Source organism: Cannabis sativa, unplaced genomic scaffold, assembly GCF_029168945.1.
Source record: "Cannabis sativa cultivar Pink pepper isolate KNU-18-1 unplaced genomic scaffold, ASM2916894v1 Contig3, whole genome shotgun sequence".
Taxonomy (NCBI): domain Eukaryota; kingdom Viridiplantae; phylum Streptophyta; class Magnoliopsida; order Rosales; family Cannabaceae; genus Cannabis; species Cannabis sativa.
This window is the reverse complement of record NW_026870039.1, coordinates 4532074-4551065: the sequence shown is the minus strand read 5'-3', so window position 1 is coordinate 4551065 and position 18992 is coordinate 4532074. Positions and strand designations below refer to the sequence as shown.

Below are 18992 nucleotides of genomic sequence, written 5' to 3'. Positions count from 1 at the left end.
CTTCATAATAATAAATTTATCATCTTATATGAATTATATTGTATATATGCATATATGCATATATATATATATGTTGGGTTTTTTTTTACCTTAAATAAAACTCATTTTAATATAATCAGATTTACTAATTAATAAAAAATCAAAAATTGGTGTTATTATTCTTATTCTTGAAGACTGTGATGTTATCTTGAAAAAGATAAAACTCAAGCTTCATACCTGGGCAACGAGGCACCTTTCTTTTGCTGGTCGGGTTCAACTTATTCATTCAGTCCTTCTAGGGTTAAGGAACTATTGGATGAGTATATTTGTGCTTCCTCAAAGTGTTGTTAAAGAGGTTGAGAAACTGTGTAGATGATTTCTTTGGGGTACTAAAGGGAATAGAAGTAAAGTGCACTTGGTCTCTTGGGAAAAAGTTTATCTCCCCAAAGTGTTTGGAGGGATTGGTTTTAGAGATGGAGCTCAATGGAACAAGTCGGTTCTGGCAAAGTACATTTGGGCCATAATGGAGAAGCATGACTTGTTATGGGTGAAATGGGTCAACTCTATTTACTTAAAGGACGCTGACTTTTGGAATTACACTTTAAGACAAGATACAAGCTGGTATTGGAGGAAGCTTTGTAGACTTCGCCAAACCTTTTGTAGAGAGGATATTGCTGCTGTTGGTATGTTTGGGAAATTTAGAGCTGCAAAACTCTATAATAACTTAGTGTAGCAACAAAAAGTGTTGGGTTTTGTGCCCTAAATAAAACCCATTTCAATATAATCAGATTTACTTATTAATAAAGATCAGAAATAACATTTAATGTTACGTGCTTCACATGATTTATTTCATGATTATATGTACATAATGTATGAATTCTATTTAAGTCCAGAACATATAAATTTGTTAATGATTATAGCGTTGTCAGCACAGTGGAATATAATCTTAATTATATGTTCGAAAGTTTATTCCCTGATTTGTCAGTTCACTGGATTTAGACTGACATGATAATCAGCGATAGGTATTCTTACACCTTGGATAAGTGTTATGTCCTTTCCAGGGCATTGGCAAAGTTTACCAGCATCGGATGTATGGAGTATACATCGGAAGGGGCCGATATTGAACTTTGATTAGATATATTAAAATTTACCGTAATATCTATTCAATTCAATGTCACATGTTGATCCTAGATCAAATGATCTTAATCCTGATATGTTTAGGTTCGATCTCAAGAGTATTATACATGTTCTTTGATTTGTTAGTTAAGTCTACTTTTGGGTCAGGGTGATACGTACATTTTGGGAACATGATAGTGCAATTTGTGGGAGCGCTAACATAAATATGGAATCTATAGCTTCTATCTGACAAATAGAAAGTAAAGGATGATTTCCTTCGGGCTTGACCAAACGAAAGTAAATGATGGAGTACTCATTTCACTTAGCTAAATTATCATTTATACGGGGTTAAGTGTTTTGAGGATAAAATACATTGTAGGGTGTTACGGTAATCTAAACCCTTTACAGTGTAGATCATCTATATAGAGGATCATTGATCAAATTAGGATTATAACAATGGATAACTAATGACGTATCTATATCGTGGAACATATAGAGCGTTCTATATACTGAGAGTGCAATTCTAAGTTCTATGCGTGGATTCAACGAAGCATTAATAAGTCAGTGAATTTAAGATATAAATTCTTGATTTGCTTATTGGAAGCTTGGATATATAGACCCATGGTCCCCATACTAGTTGAGACCATACTGCTTGTAAGACTCAGTTAATTGATTTTGATTAATCAATTATAATTCTAAAATTAGACTATGTCCAGTTTATGAATTTTCACTATGTTATGGCTTGATTGTGAAGAAATAATGTTTTGGGGTTTATTTGTTAATTAATAGACTTTATGGAGTCTAATTAATAAATATTATAAATGACAATTTTATTTGATAGTTATTTTAATTATTAAATAAATAGTTTGATATTTATAAGGTTGAATTGGAAAATATGGTATTATTGAAAAGAAGAATAAGTGGTTGAAATAAAGTGGCAAAATTGTAACTAGGGATTGGCTCACTTAAGTGTACGGCCAAAAGTGATTTTTTCCCAATATTTTATTCTTTTTTAATCCATTTAATTCAACCCTAACCCTATTGAAGAATAGTATAAAAGGAAGGTTATGGTCTCATTATCCAACTAATGCCTCCAAAGCTAAAAACCTAGATGAGATCTCTTCCTTCTTCTTTCTTCTTCAATTTGAAACACCAAGCCTTTCTTCACACTAAATATTTTCAGCCATTAGTGAATGAGTGAGTGCCAACACACATCAAGTGGTATCTCAATCATAGTGTGTAAGACTATAGGAGATTCCAAGCAACAAGAAGGAGATTCAGCATCAAAGGAAGGAGATAAAGAGATCCAGGTTCAGATCTTGGTGATGCTCTGCTACAGAAAGGAATCAAGGGCTAGAGATCTGAACGGAAGGAGTCATTATATTCTGCTGCACCCAATGTAAGGTTTTCTTAAACCCTTATGTGTTTATTTCATTGTTTTAGAATTCATATTAGGATGTTAATGAAACATACTTGTTAGTAAATCTAGATCCTGGTAAAATATTTCCAACAAAAAGTTGAGTATCAAAAGAATGTGTGGTGACGTTTAAGTGTCCCTAAGCATAGGTTTATTCTTTGGCAAGCTTTGAATAATCACTTGCTTACCCGAGATCATCTTCCCAAACTTAATATCTTTGTTGAAAACTTGAAATGGCCAGTTTGTGAGCTTGATCATGAAAACCACTGCCATTTATTTTTTGATTGTAAGCTGTCTTCTCAGGTTTATGACCAGCTAGTTTGTTGGCTTGGAGATGTCCCTTGGCCTAGTAGGTACAATGGTTGGACGGATTGGTTGAACAACAAAGGGAAAGGACTTGTTGCTGCAGTTTCTAACTTCATACTGGCTGCTGTTGTTGGAATTTATTTTACCAGGATCTTAGATCTACTCACAAGTATGTTGTTTAACACCCTAAATATGAACTTTCTAAAACGACTATTAAACACATATAAAGTTAAGAAAACCTTACATTGGTGGCAGCGGAATAATGTCTCCTTCCACTCAGATCTCTAACCCTTGTATCCTTTCTGTCGCAGAGTATTATCAAGATCTGAGCCCGAATGTCCTTCTCTTTGTGTGTGATCCTTCACAGTCTTCCAATCTATGATTGAGGTACCACTTTCTGTGTGTGGGCACTACTCTATCACTAAGGTTTCGAAATTATGAAGAAGAAAAGAGAGAGAGATAGGGTCGGCTATAGAGAGAGAAAGTGGAAGGCTCAGTTTTTCTGAAAAAAGCAATCTTTGATTTTCTGACAAAAAACTTGTTGAAAAAAACTTATTTTTGACTGAGCCATCACTTTCTATTTATAGGCAACTACTAGGTTTAGGTTGGCAATTATTTGGCATTAAAATAATGAAAATATTAATTGGAAAAAGCTAACCAAGTGGCCGGCCATAGGTGTTAATGGGCCTCACTTAGATTTTGCAGTTTTCACAACTTTTATTTCTATTTTCTCAAAAACGCAAATTTTCCAATTCTAACCATTTAAATGCCAAAACTAATTATTTAATAACTAAAATAGATTATTAAATAATATTGTCATTTAATATAATTATTAATTAGACATATAGATTCTCTTAATTAATAAATCAACCTAGAATCTCTTTTCTTTACAATTTCGCCCCTGCTTAGTGAAAATTCACAAATTAGACATAGTCTAACTTTAGAATTATAATTGATTAATTACAAATCAATTATTGAGTCTTACAAGCAGTATGGTCTCAACTAGAACAAGGACCATGGATCTATATACTGAGCTTCCAATAAGTGAACCGAATTTACTAAGTAAATCCCTACTTATTAATTCCTCGTTGAATCCACTCTTAGAACTTAGAATTGCACTCTCAGACTTATATAGAGCATTCTATATGTTTCACGATATAGACATGCTATCTCATTTAGCCATTGTTATAATCTTAATGTGATCAAAGATCCTCTATATAGATGATTTACACCGAGATGGGATAATTTTACCGTTTTCACCCCTCAACGTATTTGGCCCCTTAAAACACTTAGCTACCTGTAAATGATGTTTTAGTGATCTATGAATTAGTCACTGAAACAAGAGCTCATCCATTTACTTCTATTTAACTAAGCTCGAAGGGAATCATCACTTGACTTCTATACACGAGTAGAAGCTATAGATTCCATATTTATGTTCAACGCTCTCACTCAATCATACTATCATGTTCCCAAAATATACGTATCACCCTGACCCAAAAGTAGGCTTAACTAATAAATCAAAGAACATGAATAGCACTCCTGAGTTGAGCCTAAGCATATCAGGATTTAGATTCTTTTAATCTAAGATCAACTACTGATATTGACTTGGAAAGATACAATGGTAAGCTTATAATATCTTACTAAGTTCAATATCGGTCCAGTCCAATGTATACTCCATACATTCGAAACTAGTATACTTTATCAATGTCCTGGAAAGAACATAACACTTACTCCAAGTGTAAGTACACATCATCGCTGATTATCACATCAGTGTAAATCCAAAACACTGATGAAACAGGGACTTAGTCTTTTGAATCATATAATCACAATCACATTACACTTTGTTGACAATACTGTAATTGTGAATAAATATATGTTCTGGACTTAACATATTTTGTGCATATATTAAAACAAATTAAACCATAAGCATGTAAAAGTCATGCAAACGTAAATCACTTCAAATTTCTTATATCGATAACTAATCAGATTGTAATGGGTTTTATTTAGGGCACAAAACCCAACAGTTGCAGTTTATGAGATTTGGAGGAATAGAAACAGGTGTATATTTGAGCATTTCTCTCTTTCAGCTGCCAGTTTAGTGGCTGGAATAAAAAATATGCTATTGATTAGACTTCATAGCTATGTGATAACTCTAGACATTAGAGTTATTTTCACATTTTTTTAAACTAAAATTGGCTTAGTTCTTAAGTTTTTAATTAATTTAGTAAGTTTTTAATTATTTTTGAATTTATTAGCTTTATGTTCATTTTATAGTTTATTATATGTTTTTAATAATTATTTTGCTATAATATGTTATGTGTTATTTATTTGAAATTTTACTTAATTTAATTGATTTTATGTATTTTTAGGTGTGTGTGAGAAAGAGATTAGGATTAAATTGAAGAAATATTGGAGAAATGGAGCTAAAAGTGCAATTTTTAAAAGAAAATCAGATGAGGCCCTTTGCAAAGCCCACTCTCGGTCAACTCTTTGACCCAATCAGAGTCGTCCACCTACAGATCTAACGACCCAGGTGGCGAGTGAGATGCACCCCAGACAAGAGAGAGTGAGAGCAATCTCCTATTGTTGCTTTTCTTCCACGCGGGGCCCACGAGCAGCTGCCAGCCCTCTCCTTCCGCCACGCGTGCAACCAACCTCCAACCAGCTCGTGCCACGTGAGCTATCCGTCAGCTTCCTTCCAATCAAGCTGCGCCAAGTGGCACCTGCTGAGCAGAAAACAAAAAGAAGAAAAAAATGCGGATATTTGTTTATTTCTCATCCGAAAATTACAAATAAAATCCAAAAAAAATCCATAATTTTCTCCCACACTTTACACCTAAATATCCATTTTATCTTCCCAATTTATTTCACCTAAATAAACATTCCCATTTTATTTTACCCTATCTTTTTCACTATTTTTCCATCCAAACAAACATTTATTTTTTCCAATAATCTTACACATACTCTATTTATCCCTTCTCTTCCCAACACTAATTAAATTAATCATTTTATTTATTTTATTTTGATTAATTTAATCCTCAAATTTTGCCTATAAATATGGTGTTGGAAGACCATTTCAAACACATCTCTTCACCCCCCTAAATACCTCTTCAACCCTAAACACTTCTCCATTCCACACCATTTCATTCCACACTCTTCATACTTCTACCATTTCATTTTTACCATTTTCTTTCTACCATTTTTACATTTTGAAGAGCATGTCAAGTATGTTTATCTTTTGTAATTTTTATCTAGTTATGAGCTTCTAATCTTTTTTCAAGATTATTACGATGATAATGAAGCAAAATGTAACTAGATAGTGTTTATTTTTGTATGTTGATTTCCAATTTGTGCTATAAAGTTCATGGATTTTTCTATCAAAAATATGTCTTTTTCATCTTCAATATCATGTATTTTTGATTGTTAGAGCATGTTACACTTGGTTCTTCATTATGCAAAAATATGATATTCTTTGATTAAATGTCTTCCATTAAATTGTTTACATCTAATTCTTAGAACATAAGTATCATATTTTGCCTAAACATAGTTTCTTTGATTTTGTGTAGTTCCATTAAATTGTAACACATTTAATGCTTAGAAATTATACATTTTATAAGTGAAGAAAAATCCTACCTTTTTGAAAATAACTTGTACTTAAATGGAAAATATATTTTGGAAAATATAGTGTGATTTATTTCAACTATATCTAAAACTTGGGAATCAATATACTTAGAAATATTATTGAACTTGCATTTTGTGGATTCTAATATCTTAATAATCTTATTTTACACATCTTATTTGAAAATTATTTTCACACTCACTCATCTTTAATCTTAAGTATTTTAGTTACTTGCTTTCATTTTATTTTCAAAACCAAAATCCCATCAAATATTTGGAACTAGGTTAGAATATCCTTGCTTTGTTTAGAAAAGTTTCTTTTGATGTTAGTCAACTCCCATGGGTTCGACCTTGCACTTACATGAACATTATATTCCGAAACAATTCGTGCACTTGCGAGTATAAATATTAAAACACTCACTTTTGGGTAAAACACTGTAACGCCCTAAATAATTAGGCACGCTACCCAAAATGCTTATGAAACCCTAATCCCCTAATCGGGATTACTAATTAAAATAGCGCAGAATTTAAACTTTTATATTTAACAGACTGAAAATAAACTTGTAATATATTTAAACTTTTCAAAATAGTTGGGATCCCAAAAATATTTACAAATTTATTACAAGTTCTTTCTTACTAGCCGACCTAAGCGGCAAAACAGAATACAAAAGTCAACACTGTTAGACCCATAACCCGCTTGGTCTGAAGTGGCATGAACATGTACATTCTTCCTCCTGCTCCTGAAACTCATGGTTGATCAGTTAATGCCTTACCCTTTCCTGCACAGTAGAGCACCCGTGAGCCAAGCCCAGCAAGACAGTATAAATCATAACAAATATAATAGGCTCATTCATATATGTGTCTGTATAGCACAGACCTGATCACTATATCAGCATGCCCATTTATGTCTACGTGGCGTAGACCTATGTGTTGCGCTCACACATCTAATTAAATCTACGTATCGTAGACCCACGTGTTGCTCTCACACGTCTAAATACATTAAGGCCTTAGAAGTGGTTCATCTCGGTTATGTGTACTGAGTCCTACCTGATTATGCCTTGAGCGCATAATCCATAAATTTCATTTCAATTAACATAGCATGTCATTTATACACATACTTCACTAGGGTAATAACCCTAGGCTAACAAACCGTTCCTATTAGGGTAATAACCCTAATTCCGGTTACAATAACTCACATATATCATATTCAACATAAGCGCCACAGCGCATATCTACGTGCAAACTACTGTCTTACCTGTTGTCCAGCAATAGAAGGAGATTCCGAATCCCCGGGTGCTCCTGATCAGGTGCCGGTAATCCTAGTCACACAAATCCGGGATAATTCATACTTAGGGTTAATCATGGCATTTACAATTCAGATAATCATACAGATCTCGGAACGAGCTTTCCAACGGTATAAAGAACTCCCAAATCGGAGTTCGAAATCAAAAGTTACGAACTTTCGAAAATCAACTCAAAACTGCCCAAAAACACGAGGGCGGGCCGCGGCATGCCCAGAGCATGCCGCGGCATCTGGGTTCCAAACCCAGAAACCAGCAGCCTGAAACACGAAAATTCAGCAACCATTCCAATCTTTTCACCACAAATCACAAGCAAACACCCAAAACATATTCACAACTTATCAAGCTCAAAGCTAGGGTATTAAAATACACAATTCAAGCATTAATATCCAGCAATAATCCCATAATTTCAGGTTGCATAAACACTTAAAATTCATGCATCAAACTCAACAAAGTTCAAGCTCAAACACATGAACTTCAACCTAAACATACCCAAACTTCCAGCTGCAAATACACCAATTAAAACATATTTCCACTAAGAAAATACCTTATACTCTTATTCCAAGATCAACAACATAAATTCCCACCAAATCATGCAAATCCATAAACAATTCACCAAGATTAAAACCCAACACCAAGAACATGCAACCCCACAAACTCAACAATTTAAAATATGCTTTTCATCAAAAATTCAGCAAGATACCACCATTAAAATTCTACAAAAACTCAGTAAGAGGTTACCTAAACTTCAAGCTCAAGAATCCAAAATTCCAAAGCTCCAATTCACACCCAACTTCAAGCAATTCTCAACAATCAACTTTGAAAATCAAAAGGGCTTTAGGGAAAGACAGGGGTCGGGTGAGAGAGAGATAAAACCAGAAAAATAATTCCTTTTCCTTTCAAAAATCCTTTAATTCAAAATAAATCCCTTATGGTCAAATGACCATTTTGCCCTTAGGGCTATATAACATACATACTCAATTTCAAGGGCATAAATGCCATTTCACACTCAAATATTGCCAAATAAATTTCAGATTATCACATGTCAAATAAAATGCCAAATAATCAATTCAATTTACATTTCGGGCCCGAACCCGGTTCGGCCCGAAATTCCCGATACCGCGCCAACCTGTCAGAACACACCTGAAAAGACAACACAGGCATACTGTATAATAATATAGTTCTATTAAGCATGTAATTAAATTAATCTCAACAATTTACCCTTCTCGGGTCATAATTACCAAAATGCCCCTGGCTCACCCACGGGGTCTTTAACATGTTAAATTTCATATAATTTCACATATATTGAATCATATAATAATATAATTCCTGAATTAACTCATAATTATCTAATTAGGATTTTGTTAATCCTTTTCTTAATTCCAGGTATTACAAACACTGTGTTAAGAGGAAAATGAGTATCAATGATCAAGTGTATTTACATAAAATTTTTAGCTTGTTGAGAACTTGAGGTAGGGGCGGTTTGCCTTGGTGCCTTGTTGCTTGTTGTATTTGTTCTAGTGATTAATGAAAGCTCCTTTCTTGATCAAAAAAAAAAAAATTAGAAATTATTTTATGTTGCATGGTTCACATGATTTCTTTCATAATTATATGTTTAATGTATAAATTCTATTAAATCCAGAACATATAGTTATTCATGATTATAGTGTAGTCAACACAGTGGAATATAATCATGATTATATGTTTCAAAGTTTAAGTCACATGATTTGTCAGTACACTAGATGTAGACTGACATGATAATCAGCGATAGAGCTTACTTACACCTTGGATAAATGTTCCGCTTAATTGTGTTATTTATGGTCTTAGAGTTGTTCGTTAAAGCTCGGTTAGCCAAATACTTATATCTTGGGAACATGATAGTGCAATTGAGTGAGAACGCTAATCATAGATATGAAATCTATAGCTTCTATAAGTATTTAGAAGTGAAACAATAACTTTTTTTAGCTTGGCTTAATAGAGATAAATGATTGAGGCCTCATTTCAGTAATTATATTAGTTTACTGAAATATCATTTATAGTTAGCTAACTGTTTTAAGGATAACATACATGGAAAGGTAGAACGATAAATTTGTCCTTATTCGATGTAGATCATCTATAGAGGATCTTTGACTATTTGGATTAGAATGATGAATAATCCATAGCGTATCTATATCTTGGTACATATAGAGTGTTCTATATAATTGAGAATGTAATTCTGAATCTTTAATGGTGCAAGGAAGAATTAATAAGTTATAGAATTTACTTGGTAAATTCTAGTTCTACTTATTGGAAGCTTGATTATAGGCTCATGATCCCCACACTAGTTGAGATAATACTGCTTGCAGACTTAGTTAATTGATTTTAATTAATCAATTATAATTTTAAAATTAGATTATATCTTATTTATGAATTTTCACTAAGCAGAGACTTAATTGTGAAGAAAAGAGGTTTTGAGGTTTAATAAGAGACTTTATTAAGTCTAATTAATAAATAAGATAAATGACAATTTTACTTAATAATTAATTATAATTATTAAATAAATAGTTTTGACATTCATATGATCAAAATTGGAAATGTGACATTATTGAAAGAAAAGATAAATGATTGAAATAAAGTGGTAAAATTGTAACTAGTGAGGCCCACATGTGTGGCCAGCCACTTAGTGTATTTTTTGCCCATTATTTTATCTTTTTTAATCCATATCATTAAATCTTAAACCCTAATTGAAATACTATAAAAGGAACATGATGCTTTCATTCTCATCTAACCTTCAATCAAACTAAACCTAGTTTTTTAACTCCGTCAGACAACTAGTAGATGAGAGGCTCATTTCATAGTGATTTCGAATCCTTATTATTATTCTTCATCAATCTTCAAGTCTTTAATGATAGAGTACCATGCCCACACATAGCAAGTCAAGTACTCAATCATAGCTCGGAAGACGGTGGTTAACCAAACCGAAGGAGAGAATATCCAGGTTTAGATCTTAATAATCCTCTGCTAAAGAAAGGATTCAAGGGCTAAAGATCTGAACAGAAGGAGTCGAATTATTCCGCTACCATCAATCTAAGGTTTTCTAACTTTATATGTGTTTATTTCATCGTATTAGGAAATTTATATTTAGGATGTTAATCAACATACATGTTAGTAAATTTAAATCTCGGTAAAATAAGTTCTAACAATATATACATATTTTAAGAAAAGTGATGCGATTTATGATTTAGAATTAATGTATATATAGATAATTGTTATCTCATTTAATTTAAGAGTTTGGTAGAAGATTTTTTTCTTAAAAAAAAATAAAATAATTTTTAATAAGCTTAATAAGCCAAAACGTGGCCAAGTGATAGAGAAAAAAAAAACTAATAAATAAAATATCAATTTTTTGAGTTATCATTTTTTTAAAAAAAAAATATAAGCTTAATAAAATGTGGCCAGTGATGAGAAAAAAAGCTAATAAATAAAATATTATTTTTTTAAATAAATAAATAAAATAAAACAAAAAAATAAACAAATTAAGGTGAAAATAAATATATTTTGTATTAATTTACTAATTAATATTTATAAAGCTAATAAAAAATTAAAGAAAAGAGAGAATTAAAGAGAGAACAAATAATACTCATTAGAGAGATCTTAGAATGTCACATCACCGTCATATACTTCTCTTTTATATTTACAAATTTAGATATTAAATTTTTTTAATTCATAATTACAATATTTATAAAAAAAAATATAGCTAATAAAATATTTTTATTTTTTTTAAAATTAATATATATTTTAAATTTTATATTTTTGAAAAAATTAAAAAATTTAATTCTAGGATTTGTCATAATATTTTTTATTTAATTAATTATTTAGTATAAATAACAAATATTTTATACGCATTTTGTAATTCGTAATATTTTACACTTTTTTTTATAAAATTAAAAATTTCATAAAACAATAAAATAAAAAATATAAGTAATTAAGCAAGATTGAATTAATCATAAAAAATCATTCAACTACATACTAATTTTGTGATAAATAAAAGTAAAAAATAAATATTTTACTTATACATACAAATATTGCAGCCAAAATAATGCATAAACTATGTGAAATTCTTTTCAAAATAAACACCATAATTATATCAAATTTGTACACATTATTTGTTCACAAAATGTGAAAGCCTCCAAAATTAATAAAAGTAAAAGAAAAAATATATACAATGTCACCTAACACTCTTTGTGCTTTTTTTTTTTTTTTGAGAGAGGAAGGATGCCCTTAAGGGAAGAGAAGAGCAGCAAGATTACAAGGGTCATCTCCAATCCAAATTGAAGCTTCATCTAACCTCAAAGCAAATTTTGCTAGCTTGTGAACAAATGTGTTAGCAGAGCGCTTAACATGAGTGATCAAGACATTGGGGAAGTGAGATAAAACCAACTTAATTTGCCTGATGAGATCTCCGAAGAGAGAGAGAGGTCCTCTTTGGTGGCAGCGAGAGCATCTATGATAGCTTTACAGCTGGTTTCTACCTGATGAAGATGGAAGCTTTCTTTTATGCACCAGTGAAGAGATTTAAGAATAGATTTTGCTTCAAGGATTGCAGTATCCCCGCCTCTTGTATGAGGAAAAGCTATGGCAGCGACTACTTCTCCATAACTATTGCGAATAATTCCACCAAGACCGACTTTAAGGTGGTTCTTCGAGGAAGCCACATCTATATTCAGCTTGAGGAGGCCTTGTGGAGGAGGTGTCCAGCTGATTGTGGCAACAGGCTTGGCTTCTGGAAGTGGTGCATTGTGAACAACAACTGTTGCTTTATATTCGGCCAAGTAACTTTCAGCGAGGTTGAGGATAGCATGAGTTTGATCCATTGTCAGTTTCTTAATCTCCTTGTTCCTGTTATGCCAAACAAACCAAGCTATACAAAGAAAAAATTTCACCTCTTCTTTTTTCATGTTAGTAAAAATATTAAAAATAATTTCATGAAGAGACAGTATTTGAAAAAGATAAGTAAGGATAGAAAATTGCACATTTCCAAACTCTTCTAACTTACTTGCAAAAGAATAGGGCATGTGAAACCGATTCAACATCTCTACCACAGTGGACACACAAGGGGGACTGGGTAATTTTTCTATAGGCAAGGTTCTTGTTGGTTGGTAGGGTGGATGTGGAGGCTCTATACGCAAAGTGTTTTAGTTTAGAGGAGAGATTGAGATGCCAAAGGGATTTCAACTAAGGAGAGGGGGATGAGGACGGAGGGATGTCAGGAGGGGAACTGGTTGAATAGCTTAAGTGGTATCCAGTTTTGATCGAGTAAGTTCCCGATTTCGTGAATCTCCAAATAAGGTTGTCATCAGTAAGCAATAGAGGGAGAGGAATGGAAAGACTATCTTGAACAATATGGGGAGGATAACTCTGGTTGAGACGATTGATATCCCAAGTCATGTTGTCCTTTATAAAAGAAGCAACAAGGCTAGGGATAGGATGGTTTGGAGGGACTTGGTTGAAAGAGGGAATCCAACAGTCATGAGTTGGGGATGTGTTTTGTCCATTACCTATTTTTGTGATGAGACCTTTATGCAGCAATTCTTTTCTTCGGTGAATGCTACGTCAAACAAAAGAGGGGGAGTGGCCAAGGGAGCAGTTGGTGAAAGGGGTTCGAGGGTGGTATCTGGCTGCAAAGACTCTAGCCACGAGAGAGTTTGGATGCTTAAGAATTCGCCAAGCTTGCTTAGCAAGCATTGCTTGGTTAAAATGAATAATGATCAAAAACCTAATCTGCCATCCTTTCTTGACTTACAAAGTTTTTGTCAGCTATGCCATGGACCTTAGGTCTATTGTTAGCATTGAAATCCCACCAAAAATTAGCCATGATGGACTCCAAGGAATGACAAGTAGCTACCGAGATACAAAAGCAAGCCATTATGTAAGTAGGAATTACTTGAATGACCGATTTGACCAAAACCTCTTTGCCACCTTTCGAAAAAACCTTGTGTTTCCAGTTACTAAGGTGATTCCAAACCTTATCTTTGAGATATTGGAAGACTTGTTTCTTAGAACGGCCAAAATGTTAAGGAAGCCCCAAGCATTTCTTAAAGAGGCTTTAACTGGGATACCTATGTAATCCGAAATAAGGTTTTGATCCCTGATAGTCGTGTTTGGGGAGAAGTAGAGAGAAAATTTTTGGGGGTTCGCTTGTTGTCCCGTGGCTTTTTTATAAAGATGGAGAACCTCCTTAATAGCATTGTAGGAATTAATAGAAGCATGATAAAAGAGGATACTATCATCCATGAAGAAGAGATGGGAAATAGCAAGGACAGTCCTAGCTACTTTGTACCTATTGAGAGCATGTCTTCTTTCTTGTTGACGAATAAGGGAGGAAAAATCTTAGAACACAGCAAAAAGAAAGAGAGAAAAGATCGCCTTGACAAATACCCCTTGTGGGAATGACATTGCCAGAAACATTACCATTAAGATTAAATTAAAATTAAAATGTAGCAGTTGTGAGACATTTAAAAACAAAGCTTATGAAACAACAAGGATAAATATATAAATATGTATTGATTGATGAATATTTTGGACAATACAGTATCATTCTATTCTCAAATCAAACCTAACCATATAAAATAATTCTCATTCTAATTATTATTTTCGGGATAAACAAAATTTCTATTTTTTTTAATAGATTTAATTACCAAAGTAGCATTTATCAAAAAAAAAAAAAAATCAATTTTATTTTAAATCATTCCATTACCTTTTTATTGGCATGCTTATGTCATTTGGTAGAAACCATACAAAAAAAAGGGGAAAATAAATCAAATAAACTGAAAGAGTATCAAATTATTAGATGGTAGAAAAGATTAAGATACATATCAGTATGGGTTAGCAACTAGGTCCAAAAATCTGTAAAAATACATATTTTCTTCCTTAAAGTGCAATTGAACTACTACTGAAAACTGCATCACATGATACTCAGCTAAATAATTTATAAAAAAATCTAAGCAAAAGCTGGGGATATGAGAAACCAAGTCCTTAATAGTAATCCTATCAGTCGCCGTGGATGGTGTATCGCTCCCATTTCCTTGTTGGATCATATATCTGCCATAATAGATTAAGTAAAAAGAAAAGGCAATGAGAAGTCTGTTGGATTCCGATCATTCTCATTATCCAGTTCTATGTAATTGTAGAGCTGTTGATTAAAAGTTATAGTTTACAATTAGGCAAGAAAATCGTGCGTCTTTCTACATCCCCATAACTCTAGTTTTACTAAAAGTCCCTTGTGTTGGATCATATTATAATGAATGATTCGTTAATTTAGAATGAGCTTTTTCTTTAATTTTATTAAATGAAAATTTCACCCTAAAGAGAAAAAAAGATGAAATCTATAGAAGAGTTTGATTCACAATATCAACAATTGATACTTGTTCATTTCATTGAGAGAGCAAAAGAGTACCTCCCATCTAGACGCGGGGAAAATATGCTTGTTCTTCTCATACCAGTGTCTTTCAACCACCTTCCCAGCATGAGACTGCAGAAAGGTCACTTAAGAAATGATCAAATGAATTTTCCCAAAAAAAGAGTACCAACAATATAAGAGAATCAATACACTATTATATGTAAACGATAAAGAATGTTCATTTAAAAAGTAGGCTCCCCAAAAGAAAAGTTGCTATAGATAGTCATGTTTTGGTTTCACAATCAAAGGCATCCATATAAAATAGCATGGCAAATAACTTCTCGGCAAATCAATTATCATAAACTAATTTTAATATTGCTATAATCAATGTCATCATTGTTGTTGTTTAAAATTTTATCTCAGCATTATGGATGAGAAACTAACACCCATATAATTACTTGTGAAACAGGGACTTATTATGGTGAGTATAATGCAATTATAATAGGTATGAAAAGATGATAAGATATCATTTTAGACCGAAGGTCATTCAGAGTACTATAAATATAAACAAGGCCAATTGTCACATCTTCATCTGTCATTCATGTTTAGATGGAAAAACGTTTGGAAATTTGGTATAATTTGAATAATAACCATTTTTTACTAGAGGGAAAAGGATCAGAAAAATGTGTTTAGCTAGAGAGCAATAAAATATTTCAAAACACAAAAGATATAAGGAATATAAAGTATACCTCATCTTTCTCTATTGTTGCATCAGCAATTGTTCGCACATCCTCGTGCACATCAAAGTGAAACAGCTGTTAAAAAAAATAATAGTTCAAGTCACAAAGGACATTATAATAAGTAGCTAGCTCCTACAAAGTGATCATCTACCACGAAAGAAATAACAGAACATGTGCATGCAAACGGACATAAGAGAAACACTATAGTTTTGCTTTAAAGAATTCAGTTTTATGTCACTGTAAGTGGATGGGATGTTACATTGAAAACTCAAGACATAAGATAGTCAATCCACCTTAACACCACTTGCAAGTTTATTGAAAAATTTTACTAGCAGAATTACAACATTACCGTTTGGCAGGAAGAATATAATTATATACTGATTACAAATTTGTTTCCACTTTGGTTTGTGAATCTTACACATGAGATTGGATTTACCATTGAAAACAAGTAAAATATAAAGATGTACTACACGATTAAAGTACAAGGAAAATATAATTTTCAGTTTTTGTAAACACACACACACCATAAAATATTATAACTTATGAAAAAAAAGAAAAAAAAGATTGAAGCTCTTATTTGTCCTCCTCAATCAGAGTATCAATTATGCTATACAAATAAATAAATAAAAGGGTTCTTACCGGACCACTTTTTCCCCTAGCCTTGTTAACAATTAGCTCGTAGAAACTATGCTGCTGTACTTCCACAAAAACAAGAGATATCACTTTGTTAACAAAAGAGAGAAATCTTATGCAGGGATTGCATTTAAATACTTTCACAAATGTAAATCTTACATGTGGAATAATAAGATCTTCTTTCACATAAAGCAAGTTTTCCACAGAGGTGGTTCGAATTTCTCGAAATTCTGGTGCAAGTTGTTGCTGAACACCCCGAAGAAATTCTCCTATAGTGTCACCCTTGCGTACCTGAATGGAGGGATAAGAATATGAAGATAAACAGATTAGAAAAAAGAACCACCATAAGAGATAAACCAATCAAAGTTGGACAGCTTCTATACTTGCCTGGATCGTTCGCCTATGGCCTGCCCCATCCCAATAACTGTAAGTAATTTCAAGGGGCTCATCTGAAATTATAAGGGGTCAATCAGTATTAAATTAAATTTTAAAATCTGAGCACCAAAAACCAAGGTAATAAACCCAATTACTTCGTATTTGCTCTTGCTCAAGTTGCCACTGTTTCCGCAACCTTTCACGCTCAGCTTGTTCCTCAGCCTCACGCTCACTGAAACAGCATCCTCAACAACTCTAAGCTCAAATGTTAGACCAAGGTCACAAAGAGATAGACAACAGACAGACAAACAAAGAGGGATACCACACCTGTCTGGTAGAAAGCTAGTTTCCACAGTGGGATCTTTTCCCAATTTACCACGAAATTTTGCTGGGTCAGAACTTTCTGCAGAAAGAATGTGATGAACCAATTCATTAACATGAACGCGAGCATATAAATTCAAGCAATAAGAGGTTTAGATCACAAGTAATCATCGTAGACCCCAAACGTTCATTCAAGCTCAAATTGTAGAGGGCGAAAAGGTTCAGAACTACAATTCATATTCAAGGATACGCAAGTGAACCTCAATGTATACAATCAAATACATTAATAGAACTCATTAGTTTTCACAATACAATCAAATATATTAATAATTTTCATCCTGGTTAACGAATAAGAAAAAAAAAGATACTAATGCATACGTACTGTCAAATCTCTATTTACTTTAGCACTCTGCTAAATCATTTTGGATTTTGGTGCCTTTTTTCACTAAGGGTAACAAAGCCATAAGAGAGTTCCCTAAAACTAATAAGAGAGAGAGGATAGATAATTACTGTTTTCCCCATCTTCGTCTTCACTTCCATTCTCATAGTCATCTGCAAATGACAAACGAGAAGTCCCTTTGATCTTTCTCTTTTTACGCTTTTGTAATTGGAGCTCCTCCTCCCTAAGAAATTAAGAGCATCAATATCAAACGATATGAATTTTAATTTAATTCACTTATTTAAAAAACTAACTTTCATGACTAAAAATCAACGGAAAAAAAAATTTTAATTTTGACATAAATTTCACAAACATATCAGAGTCACCACTTGAAAACTCACTCCTGTTGTAGTTTCTGAAGTTTCTCCTTCTCTTCCTCCTCAATTTTGTTCCGAATGTTTACTCTCTGCAATGCATATCAACGGAAACCCTTGATCCATTAATGACTTAACAAAAATAATAGTAAAAAGCTTAATGCTAAATAATTACCTTCTCAACATATTGCTCCCTCGTAACCAAACCAACAGTTTCCTTCTTAAACGCGGTCTCAAGAATCTGAAAAACACATGAGCCAGAAGTGTTAACAAAAAAAATTACTAATTGAAAAAGAGAAGTGGAAGATTAAAAGCCCTAAACTTTATAAAAAAAAAAAGAGTAGTAGGAACCTCAGAGGTACTAGAGCCGAATTGGAGGAGACCGGGTTGGCCCTGTTCCGATTGGGACTTGGTCTTGAGCTCTTGGATTTTCTGGCGCTCCGCTTCTCTCTGCTTCTCGAGCCTACGGATCCTGACGGCGTCTTGGGCGGTGCCCACGTAGCCGTCTCCCATGCCCGACATCTTCTTCACACCCTTTTTCCTTGTTCTCCCTCGCTATTTAAAACTCAGTGGCCAATTTGGTATATAAATGATAATAATAGACTACGCCAAAAGATTTTTCTATTTTTTAGAATAAAAAAAAATAATTATCATTTTTGTTTGGATAAATACCATTTTAGACCATGTGTTTTGCAAAAGTTACAGATTGGACCCTGTATTTTCTTAAATGACAAAATGGACTTAGTATTTTCTAAAATAGTAAAAATAGAACCCTAAGCTTAATTTTTGACAACTTTTTTTTTAATACAACCAACTTGAAGTCAATGCTTAATACGAACATATACAATAAATGTAAACAGTTTTGTCATAGCACGTTTAGATCGGATTATAATTAAACTTTATTTTGACAAAAAATCAATTCAGGGTCCTATATGTACTATTTTAGAAAATACAGGGTCCATATTGTCATTTAACAAAACACAGGGTCCAATTGGTAACTTTTGTAAAACAGAGGGTCCAAAATAGTATTTACCCTTTTTGTTTCCTCAATTTTT

The 18992-nt window shown here is 32.8% G+C and overlaps 2 protein-coding genes across 3 annotated transcripts; both read right to left on the bottom strand.

The window, feature by feature from the left end:
- Positions 1–11997: 11997 nt before the first annotated feature.
- On the bottom strand, positions 11998–12590 carry LOC115717420 (uncharacterized). The gene is made up of 2 exons (XM_030646408.1): positions 12167–12590; positions 11998–12059 (listed from the first exon to the last, which is right to left on the bottom strand). Exons 1-2 carry the CDS (start codon positions 12588–12590, stop codon positions 11998–12000), a joined length of 486 nt encoding a protein of 161 aa, XP_030502268.1.
- Positions 12591–14532: 1942 nt separating this feature from the next.
- Positions 14533–18511, bottom strand: LOC115704391 (protein XAP5 CIRCADIAN TIMEKEEPER). Of its 2 annotated transcripts, XM_030631602.2 has the most exons (12): positions 18289–18511; positions 18113–18178; positions 17965–18029; positions 17695–17807; positions 17191–17266; positions 17019–17095; positions 16876–16937; positions 16648–16779; positions 16495–16548; positions 15865–15930; positions 15173–15247; positions 14533–14817 (listed from the first exon to the last, which is right to left on the bottom strand). In XM_030631602.2, exons 1-12 carry the CDS (start codon positions 18457–18459, stop codon positions 14767–14769), a joined length of 1008 nt encoding a protein of 335 aa, XP_030487462.1. In that variant the 5' UTR covers positions 18460–18511; the 3' UTR covers positions 14533–14766. The 2 variants fall into 2 exon arrangements, with proteins under 2 accessions (XP_030487462.1, XP_060963745.1); XM_061107762.1 differs by having other exon boundaries at positions 14533–15247.
- Between the last annotated feature and the right edge of the window lie 481 nt (positions 18512–18992).